Raw genomic sequence first — 12075 nt, forward strand, 5'->3', positions numbered from 1 at the left:
GTGTCATAGTATGGCTTTAAGTGTCGAAAGTTTTGAGGGCCACTGTACACTCACACACGCACACTTAAATTGTATTCTTTTTTAGATACTTGGAGTGAGGCAATATTAATATTAATATGAATTATTATCATTATCATTAATAATATATGATAAAAAAGAAAAAAATTATAATAAATTATTTGATCATTGATATACACTACGGTTCAAAATGAAAAATACTTATAAAATATTCTATTCTATTTCATAAAAATGCTGTTCTTTTGACCTTTCTATTTTGTTACTACTAAATGTTGTTTGGCTATTATTATTAACGGTCATCTTCATTTTGGATCATCGGCCAACAAATTCTCTGTGAACACAAGGGTTTCATAATGATCGCACACGGAGGTGCAGCTTTAATATAACAGAGATAAGTCCCTAAAACAGTCTCATTCATAGATCATCATTTAAAGTCTATTTTGATGTTAACCTGACAGAAAAAGATGTCGTCTGAGTGGGCGAATAATTTACTTTGTAATTAGTCTGTCCATTTTCTCCAGTTTGACCCATTAATTCAGATTTGTGGAGCACTGCTAATACAATAAATACTATTTCAGTCAATATTAAGAAATAATTATTCTGTGGCATTTTTTATTTTATTTGAATTTTGCCTCCTCAGAAAAAAACGCCTCTGATTGTGATGTAGGACCCAGACAGTTATTTTTAATCTGTCTGTCATAGTTCATATTGCATAACTCTTTGTGCAGTGCAGGGTAAATAATTAACATGCCCATCTGACTGCTGAAACACAATTTTTCCATTACATATAAACCCAAAACAAGGGAACAGCTAATCAAAAACACGCACCTTAAACGGTCTGAGAACCTTTTCTAGAACACAGACGTAACCCACACCTAACAGCCTTACTTGGCTGCGGCTTAAACTACAAGATAAACCTTGAGTGAACTTTAGCCTGCAAAAGTGTCCTAGCATTAGCCAGAGAGCACGGTTCGCTGGCGAAACTAGGGCAGATTTGATGCTTGGGAGAACACGAGAATGTATTCATTGCGATCACTGCAGCACACTGCGCTGGATACGATTCACTTTTGTAGAGCATTCAAAATATCTGACTCTATTTTCAGTGATGACAGAGATTTTCATGCTATGCATTATTCCTGTTCAGATGTCCTTGAGAAATAAACTGTGAGATAAAAGGAAGCTCTGAGGGGAAGAACTACTGGAGTGGAATGTAAAAAAGGTGGGATGTGTGTTACTGCCGTGTGTGTGTGTGTGTGTGTGTGTGTGTGCAGGGCCGTAAGCTAATTGGGTGAAAGAATTCTACGGTTTTACGAACAAGGACATAATAAAAAAAATCATCTGGTGGTTAGCAGGTCTTAGAATTAGGTAAATACAACCTCAGATGAACAACAACACATGACACTGTGGTCCTGCAACCTAAATTAAAAATAAATAATTATTAGGATAAAATATAGTGGTTTCATACTTAGAAATACTAGCTAAGGCCTTGTGTGTAAATAACATACCATAAAATAAGAACAATATGAGTGTCGGAAATTCCCCAACATGCAGAAAAATTAGTGTGTGTGTGTGTGTGTGCATTATTGGGTGACTAAGAGAGAGTTAAGTTGTCGCACTCTCACTTAGCGGCATCTGTAATTATTCCTTAATTAAATATGATTACATAACTCTCTACTGATTACGGGCACATGTGCACACACACACACACCGACACTTCCACAAAACACACACACACTTATCTTGTCCTGATTAGACTTGACAGATGCAAGGTGTTGGGAGCATGTGTAAAGAACGTGCTATCGCAGCCCCACTGCACTATAGGGGATTTCAAGACAACGGGGCTCCAATCAACATGGAGATCAATGAATAAACAAACAAAACACTCTATTACCCGTGTATCATTTTGTAACCATTTATACCTACCCTGCCACTCAGCAACGCTTCCCCTATAGGCTACAGTACCTGCAAACCCTTCCGTCATCTATGGGCGACTGGATCGAATCTGAGCGACTGTCCTCGCCTGACCGTTTCCATAGAGATACAGTGGGAAAAGCACAAGTTGGTAGAGGTGGGAGAGGTAAAGAAAGGTTGGCATTGTCCCTGGAACACTCTGTCGCAAGTCCCTCCTGGGCACACACGCTTACACTGCTCCAAACCTGCCGTTGGCATGGACACCACGCAAGTGTCCATGGAAACCACATTGTCTGTACTAAAATAGCAATAGGAAATGCAAGCTACTTTTGGAAACTGTTTTCCAGCAAGCGCAACAACACACAGCTCTGCATCCGGAAGCTGGACGCCTGAATAAAAATAAAAAATGTGACAAATGAGAGATAACTAGGGGTTTTGTTTTTTTCTCTGGAGAAAACAAAAACTGAGAAGCAGGTAACTTGTGTAAAAGCCTCAATTTGATCTCCATTTTAATCACATTGCTGTCTAGGGCAAATAATCAAAATATTGAAGTTTTGTGATTCTTTTCTAGAAGAAATGACTGATAGTTTCAAGGACATTCCTGTTCTTTTAAAAGTATTCATTTATTGAGATATGATACCAACTTTAATATGTAAAAACAGCATTTTATATGACCTGTGGTTATTAAGGCATGCTCAAAGCAAATGCCCAAAGTAAAATAAAATAATAATGAATTATGAATAATTAATTTTCAGGGTAGTTATGATAAACTAAAAGGTGCTAGAAAATAAAATGGGCTGGAGAAAATTAAATGGGATGGAAAGTTAATGTCTGACACTGGGAAAAAAACCCGATTTCATATAATACAATATTTATTATATATATTGTAAGGGAAATTACAATTTCACACACACACACACACACGCACGCACGCACTATATATGTATAAATAAGTTCCCTCACAAACTGCTGGTTTTAGAGACAGTTTCCCCCACACGATTTGATAGCCTTATATAATGAAGTGATATAAATAAATGTATGATTTGTCCCATTAAGTGTTCCTTATTGCAAAAAAATCTGATGCTTGTATTCATTACTGAGCACCTCAACCATTTCTAATGATTTTATATTCTCTGTTGCCATTTATCGAATATAAAAACACATTCAGCCTTTTTTCTTTTTTTTGTCTGTCTTTGTAACATTATCTTGTTTTCTCCAACTACAGGCAAAGCATGATGAATCACTGGGTGAGAAAGAGGGCAGCAGACCAGCCAGGTCAACGTGCAGGACATCAGACTCTACAAGAGCATGACGCTCCTGTGTCCTGCAGATATATCATAGGACAACGGTAGTGTGCTGAAGGGAAACTTGTTCACTGTTAAAAACCAGCCTGAATTATTTCTCTCTCCTATTGCTATAATAATCAGTTTCTATGACTGATATGGAGTTCACACCCAAATACACACATGCAGCTCACACAGGAAGTCATTTTTCCTCTGTTTGTGTGTGCATCGTGCATGATTAACTGTTTAAACACATTTTTGGCCCTCTGCCTCGAGAGAGGATGTACAATAGCACTGATTCACATCATTGGGCATGTATTTTTGTAGGTCAGTTTCACGCTTCAAATTTTCAGAAATGCACGCGCACAAAAAGGCACAAAAAAACCCACCGCTCCAATCGTTGTTGTCGAAAACCATGTCCGCAGTAATAGACTGTCTGTAAGTACTCAAAAACAAGAAAATGATTCTGTGTTCTTCCGCTAACTTCCTCCCTCGGGCACACAGGCAGCTCCACCAGATAACCCGCTGCAGAGATGTACCATCGAGGCAAGTTTCTGTAGCAATTATAGAGACGTACTGCTGTAACCAGCTCAAAACAAATTGAGCTATAGTGCTTTGATTCTGCTGTAACTGCTATACGACTCCTAACATCAAAACTATGTCTCTGTGACGAGGGTTAAATCGAGCTACGGACTAAATTTTACTGTTAATGGTGGTTTTTCCGTTGAGAATCATTTGCTGTCCTGGACTATAAGTTCCATCCAGGAAATCGTTCCTGAGAGTCTAATGCCATCCTAAAATAGGCTTTAAATGAGCACGGGAAAAGCAGCGCAAAGTGTTTTAATAGGTTTCAACTGAATGAGGCTTTAGGAAGGAAGAGAGAATAACATCTGACCTCTTTTCACCTGTATGTGCCGTTTTATTGACCTGCTATAGTGGCAGAAAGGACAGAATCCACAAGGGGCCAATAAAAATATGTTTAATCGTAGACAGAGATGTTTAAACGTAAAAATATAGATGAAAATGACCTTTCCACTGCCGGCTTAGTGTTGCGTCTGTATAAATGTCATACTATATCTCTCTCTATCTCTGTTATTGTGAGTGTAGAGCGGTAATAGAGGTCAAATGTGTGTAGTGGGAAGAGCACATGCTCTCGAGTCGCGACACATATGAGCAGTTGCGCTCACGGGAAAGCAGGTCTGGCCTTGTGTCAAAACTCAATCTCATTCTTCCTCATTGTCTCTCTTGACTATCTTAAAGGCCAAAAGCCCATGAAAAAGAATAAAAACATGGCTGTGTTTTCATTAACCACTTCATCACTGCATTTTATATTAAAAGACCCTGGGTACTGTATACACTTTATTTAAAGCTGCATTGTATAATTTCAGTGGTACTAAATGCTATTTTACATGCCTGGTGCAATCTATACATCTATTTTATCTATACACTGTAATAATAAATGTCGGTAATTTTTACAGAAAAACCCTGTAAAGATATCTTACCATTAACAGTGAAATTGTAATTGGTTTAACATGACGTTATAAGCTATTTTACTGTCAAATACAGTCAAATGCATGGTTTTTGCAAGTAAAAACTATGAATTGCCAAATAATTTACAGTGAAAAACAGTAAAAGGACAGTTTCAGATGTTCAACAGTACAGTTTATGCCAGTAATGTGCATTAGGTTGTTTTGTGTAACACTTTGTTATTTAGTTAATTATTGAATTATTTTAGTGTCATGTGGTTTTCTAATGTACAACCTGTATCATTATGGTGGTTATCGGTAAATATTGCAATACAAAGCAGATTCTAATGTATTAACATTATATAACTTAATGAAATACAGTTAAAAGTTGTACAATATACAGGCACCTATAAGCCATCCTGTAATACCTGAAACATTTTCACTGTATATTATATTGTGAATTTCTTGCAATCACAGTTGCCGTTTTTTACTGTAAATTTAATAGAATATGTTTTAAAGTGTAGATCATAAAATGCGGGACGAGGTACATACTGAAGTTTAATAATTAGTGTGTGCGTTTGTATTGACTTTGTTGTTGAATAGCTACACTAATGAACACTAACGAAAGAAAAACCTTTTTGTCACAATCTTACACGGTCCTGTTATTTTCTATATTCGGTCTGTATTGCAAAAATACATCTACAATACATTCAATTACAGAAAATGTCAAAAAAAGAAAAAAAAGAGAAAGAAATTGTTCAAGCACTCTCATTCTAAACTGTATGATTTTTTTTTAAATCCGTGAAACATAAAAGGATATAAATGATGGATGATGACTGACTATCAAGGTCAAAAAAGCAGTCCATGTGACTCACATACTATATTTTGAGTCTTCTGAAATCATATGATAGCAACTGAAAAGTTGTATTCACTGAAAACTTGTGCATTAATGATACATACACCAAAGTCATTGTTAACAAAAGCATGACACAATGAGTGTGCCTGAAACCAAAAAAGAAGCAAAAAAAATATATTTTTCAATACCACACGCTCCAAAAAACAACCGACCCCTCTCAGCAAGACTATCACAGCAAGTGCTCTCACACACTGAAGAGACGTCACACGGTACTACCTGTCACGCTCAAATAGGTCGTCCTCCGCACCAGGAAGCCTCCGAAAACCAGCTCACAGGTGTAGTTGCCGATGTCATCCTCCCTCACTTCCTGTATGGAGAGCAAGTCTGCGGTCTGTATCACGCTGCTCCTCCACTGCTGCACATTACACTCCTGCAGACCCGCAGGCAAAGAGAAATAGAGAAAAACTATATAGAAACAAAGAGACTGCACCATATTGCATGTGTATACACATTTGTATATTGTCATAATGAAAAATCTCAGAGGGGAATTCAATAAGAATAACTGTGCTTGCCGACAGCATGCAAATCAAGTAATGGCACAAACACACCCCACAAAAATCAGTGCTAAACACAATTTCTTGATCTTGCGGGTCGCAACGCAGCGACACCCGAATTGGCTCTTTAAAATGCAGAAACTGCACTCGACTGTATTTTATAACGCCCTTATGCTAATTTGATCATCATTTGATGAATTACTGCTACCATGATCAATAGAAAATGTACACAAAAACTCTTTTTTAATTAATTTTCTGTTTATGGCTTTTGAATGTGTGGTAAAAGCACATTGTTAATTGCTCTAGGCAAATAGCGCTAACTTTTGTGAATAAGACAAAGTATAATAACCCTAATTTACATAAAAAGGAGGTGTGTTTGCACTGAAAAGAATGACAATGGCTTAATTTAAATTCTCAGGGGACAGGTGCCATGATGCTGGATCGCAGGTGGTTTGTTATTAAGATGCTGTTTGTGCACTGAATGGTGTAACTGTTTAGCGAATTCACCTCACAGTATCTCACACCGTACCTTGTACCACGTTATCTGCGGTTTTTCCCCAGGCTGAACGTAATCCTGGATATCAGGGCAGGAGATGTCTTTACTCTTTCCCAATTCTCCTTTCTCAGTGTAGCGCAGTTTTGAGTTATAACATCCTGCTGTGTCATTATCGGCAACCAATAGAGTCATAGACACCTTCATACAAAACGTGGAATTCCTGTAACACACACACACACAGACAGACAGAGTATAAAAACTGTGCTTTCTGCAATCAGATTAACACATACTCACCCAGAGACATTAAATGTGTTATCTCACAGATCCTATACACTAACAAATTAAATCAGGTTTTATTCTTGTATAATTCGTTTATTCAACCATGATAGATGTAATTTGACCACGATGGAACACAATTTGTCTTCAATTTTCATGTGGGGCTACAAATAATTAGCGTTTTACTGACGGAATATGAGAAGCAAATGAATAAAAAATGTTTTCTCAAAGGTTTTAAAGGGTCATTTCATAAATTTTTTATCACTTTACATTTTTCCTGAGGTCCACTTATAATGTTCGTTAATGTTTTTCACCAGAAAAACACATCAAAATTTATATTCCACCCTCTCTTTGACCCTTAGAATTAAAAAAGATGAGTGTTTTTTTTGCTGAAGACTTCTATCAAAGATGTGAAAATATGGAATGAGACCTTATTGAGTTATAAAAATTACAGTATGTTTTCATAGTACAATGAGCATTTATTTATTTATTAAAAAAAAAAAGATTTATCATTATATGACCCTACATTTTGTTTGCATTCAATTCAAAGTCAAACTAAATCACACAGCTCCAAACGCATATTCAGACGCACACACGCCTATACACACACACTCTGTAACTCAGAAGCATTGCATGTCAACACACACTTCTCTACATTGATGTGTGCCTCCATTAAAAGTGTATTAGTGTTTGTTTTGTCCAAGGGCTTTGAGTTTAATAGCTGCTGATAAGATTTGTTGAAATTTGACCTTTTCAGTGTAATGACCTCACACCTCCTACCGGGTTACCATGGTTACAGTGTGCTTGGGGCGGCAACCTGCAATGCACTTGTCTTTCGTAAAATTCATAAACAAATTAACCCAAAAAATACCTATAAGCTCTCTTTCTGCCCTATTAACCGTATAGCAAAGACTATTTTTTTTTACACGCTCACTATTTTCAGAAACCCGCATATGTCAGCAGAGTCTTGTTTTATCACCCTATAAACCTAAAAAGAATACTAAAATATCTGCTCTCTCCTGTCGGTGTGTTGCTGAAAACTATTGTTTATGGTTTAATCAGCTCAAAGACAGTCTCAGAGGAAAGAAACACAACAACAACAACTCCATTTCCTGTTGTTAACTGGGTTCTTAATAATAAAAAAAGCCTACACAGGCAGCCTCCTTCTTAGGCAGCATCCTAACTGGACTGGAATCTCATAAGTGACAACTAGTGGCAATTAATTGGTTTCTAGGGGATCAATGTTTGGCTAGTTAATTTAGGCTGTTTTTCATTGCTGGTAAATGCTGTAATCTCAACAATATGCTGACAAAAACAGTGTTTTTCTCCATTGTCACTCATTCTAAAGTAGCTGTGCATACTGACAAAATCATACTGACTAACATATAAATCATCAAAATTTCATTACCGATGTGAAAAGGCAGTAAGAAGAAATTTAAAATTCAAACATTAAAGCTAACATACAAGGGCTTTTTACACCGAGGGCGATAACTATAACAATGACTATAACGTTTGAATACTTGTTCTAATACTGTGAAAATAGGGAAGTCCAAACCCCAATGAGGAAAAATATTGTTGGAATCACTTTCAGAAAGATTTTTCGAGCCAAACAGGATTCATCCGACTTTTTAAAGAGGCAGACGACATAACTGCAGTGAGCACTTGATAAACAGAGTATTGTCTGTTGCTGTGGACACTAATATAGTTATCATTTTAGTTATATTTATAGTAATCGCTCTTGCTGTGAACGGGCATACAAATACAAAAAAAACGGTATTTCAAATTAGATTGGACTTGGATGTAAAGTATATTTATTTAAAAGGATAGTTCACTTAAAAATTTATATTCTGTCATCATTTACTCAACCTCATGTCGCTCTAAGGGCACGTTTACATAACAATGATGTACTAAAAACGGTTTTGTTTTCTTCGCATTTTCACATATTTTCCCACGGATCCACGTAAACTACTAAAAACGCTGTATTATGCATGTCAGGCCAGTCAAGTCACCTTTATTTATATAGCGCTTTTAACAATACAAATTAACAGTGATAACAGGAAAATAATGCAACAAAATAGTGTCACAGCTGAAGTAAGTGGTGGTTCATTTTTGTTGAAAAAAAGTTATTCATTTAGTTTTTCTATTCAGACGCGCTGGAGAAAACATTGATGTCATCATCCAGCTCAGTTTAGTTCTAATATAATGGTGTCAATGCAGGCAGACCAATAATATTGTTGAATATTAAGTGTTCCCAACTAAGCAAGCCAAAAGCCAAAGGCGACAGTGGCAAGGAACCCAAACTCCATCAGGTGACAGAATGGAGAGAAAAAAACCTTGGGAGAAACCAGGCTCAGTCGGGGGGCCAATTCTCCTCTGGTCAACGCATGAACAGTGTATGATTCTGATTCAGGCAGTATTATACAGGTCAGAAGTCAGATTGGATCGCAACATGCAGAATATTTATCTTTAAAAATTACTAAAAATTAGTCATCACGCCGGCATGGCCGGCATGGTCAGTAGTTGGCGATTTCACTTTGTAAGGAAACACTACTAACCTATAGACTGAACATGTAATACGCATGTGCATGACGTCTCTGTTTTCCCAAATTCACATTTTTGTTGTTTACACGGAGACGATAACAGAATCGTTTTTAAAAACTTGAACTTTGGATCCCATTTTCTAAGTTTGTGTTTTCAGGCCGCCAAAATGCCATTGTCAAGTTAAAGTTTTCCGGTTTTAGTTGAAAACAATGTGTAAACAGCCTGTTAATCTGTATGATGTTTAGTTCCTCTTTTTCTCTTTTTCTTTTTTTCCCCTTTTTTTTCTGTACTCACACATATACAATGAGAGTGACATTTTGTGATGCAAAAGTGAATATGATGAGTATATTATTTGCTTTGACCTCAAGTCAGTTGGAACCTGAGCAAATGAGGACCCTGGAGAGTTGCCTGACTGTTTAATATGTGTGACAGTGGCCTGCGGCATTATAGGAGAGTGCCGGAGTGTCAGTGTTTGATTGATGGATGACAGAACGTCTCACTGTCCTCTGCCGTCGCTCACTTATTTCACTTCCAGTTTTACTGTCCCTGAGAAGATTCAAATACAGACACACAACCCTAATACACACACACACACACACAATACATGCAGACAGTAATACACACAAGCTAATTTTCTCAGCATGACGCTTTTCTTGAAGGCTTTGAGAGACAATCAAAAAACATCAAAGGAGGAAGTTAAGCATGTTCCCAGAACCGGCTAATGTCCGAAAGGCAGAGTGTGTGTGTGCGTGTGTCTCCCTGTGGATTTGCATATTTAAGCGTATGAGTGTTCACGCATACACATGTGCGCACGTTTCACTCTCTCACCTCAGAACGCAGGAGTACAGACCGGCGTCCTGCAGCTCAGCAGGCCGAAACCAGATGGCGTCTTCCTCTTTGCTCATGCGTACCCCGTCAAAGGAGATGGGCTCCTCAAAATCGCCATGTCCCAACCCAGAACTCCGGTACCACATCAGACTAAGTCCAATGCTCTGTGCTTGGGTGTAGTTGGCTCTGATATAACCATAAAACAGAGCACACTTTATCCGCACCGGCTCTCCGTGTAACACCCGGTACTTCAGATAGTCCACGGACCAATCAGTGCAGCCGTCCACTGCAGAAAGACAGGAGGACAGAAATATAAGTCTCCACACCTTTAGAATTTCATTTTTAAAGTGCCTCTATTATGGTTTTTCGAATATTCCCTTTCATGCAGTGTGTAATATAGCTGTTTGTAAATGTTGTGCAAAGTCGAAAGTGCAACCTTTATGAGTCATTTTTCATTCGAATCCTACTGCTGTACGGTTCTACGTCACTAGAAGTACATTTGCATAATGCCTGCCTATGTTGTTGTACGTTGTCCGCCCGCGAACACTTTATTAAGTTTTGAATATTATTATTTTTCTTACAAAGCAGTTATTAACCCCCCGGAGCCGTTTTGAGTTCTTATATAATGGATGGATGCACGTTTTTTGAGCTTCAATCTGTTGGTTGCAATCCACTGCCATTATAAAACTTGGAAGAGCTTGGAAGAGAAAGAAGAAGTCATATAGAGGTTTGGGTTGAATAACTAGTTCTTCTAATGTTTCATCATCGGACTCATGCTCAGATTGATATGGTAAAATTGACATCATCGTTACTGTCTTTACAGTTTAATCGCTGAGCTGTAGAAAGCCTCCGGTCAGAGCTGACGTTCAGTTATGGTAATGAGCATGTAGATTACGACAGTCGCTGTACGCAGGAGACCAATCACAACAGACTGGGCCGTCTGGCCAATCAGAGCAGAGTAAACTCTCGGAAAGAAGGGATTTATGGTGCGTTCTATTATTTATCCATGTCGGAGTTCCGACGGAAGTCGGACAACCATGAGGACACCGAGCAAGAATTCCGATACGGAATCCAAGATGGCTGCACCCTGTGTGACTTGTAAGTATGAATTGTTTTCATTGTTTTTGGACCGCTTTGGTTGTTTAAATGACGATTTTAATTACTCGTATTACTGCAATACCTTACTGCGTCCGTATCACTGCCTGTGGGTATGGGAATCGGTCTTGTTGTGAGTGCAATATTGAATGAAGCCTTGTTTCAAACTGGTGTTACTAAGGTGGCTAGCGTTGCTAACAGAAGTTAAACTAGGTGAAGCACATACTTTGGAGCGCCAGGTACTCGGCCAGTGCTACCATAGCAACAGCTTTCCAGGTGGCGTCCATGTTTTTCTCCGACTCGGACGCGCAAATCATACCAGAACACTTGAAGTGTGGAAGTGACGTCATATCCGAGGGCCGAGTCGGTTAGTTGACAATAATAGAACGCACCATTAGAGACTGATTTATCCTACGAGTCGTTTGAGAATCCTTGAACAATGTGGTGATGTGCAATGTATGAGAAAATGTAAGTGTTTTTTTACTTTTGATGCATGTAAACCTGTTGTAGACTTCCAAAACAAAATTAGGAACCTTTAAAATAGCATAATAAGGGCACTTTAAACACCATTTGATGTCACTGGCCATCCAGCAAAACATAATTGCAATATCTCTTTAAGTTACATTATATTTAATTGAGCTAAATTATTGAATCCATAAACACACATAGGATCCTGTAGGTTGAAAAAAAGAAACTCATTAAATCTTGCAGATAAAGCTTTAGATACAAACACACACACATTTGCCACTGT

The 12075-nt window shown here is 37.9% G+C and overlaps 1 protein-coding gene across 5 annotated transcripts in view; it reads right to left on the reverse strand.

The window, feature by feature from the left end:
• il1rapl1a (interleukin 1 receptor accessory protein-like 1a) overlaps window positions 1-12075 on the reverse strand; it is a 111589-nt gene that overhangs the window by 27395 nt on the left and 72119 nt on the right. For all 5 annotated transcript variants that reach the window (XR_013798423.1, XR_013798424.1, XM_079619407.1 and 2 more), the window contains exons 4-6: window positions 10230-10515; window positions 6618-6804; window positions 5811-5964 (exon numbers count right to left, since the gene is read on the reverse strand). Coding sequence is in view for 3 of the 5 variants with exons in the window: in XM_079619407.1 (XP_079475533.1) it covers window positions 5811-5964; window positions 6618-6804; window positions 10230-10515 (627 nt within the window). In the remaining 2 variants the exon portion in view is untranslated. The remainder of the gene's footprint in view (window positions 1-5810; window positions 5965-6617; window positions 6805-10229; window positions 10516-12075) is intronic.

The sequence above is a fragment of the Phoxinus phoxinus genome (genome assembly GCF_949152265.1).
Source record: "Phoxinus phoxinus genome assembly, chromosome: 7".
NCBI classification, from domain to species: Eukaryota; Metazoa; Chordata; class Actinopteri; order Cypriniformes; family Leuciscidae; genus Phoxinus; species Phoxinus phoxinus.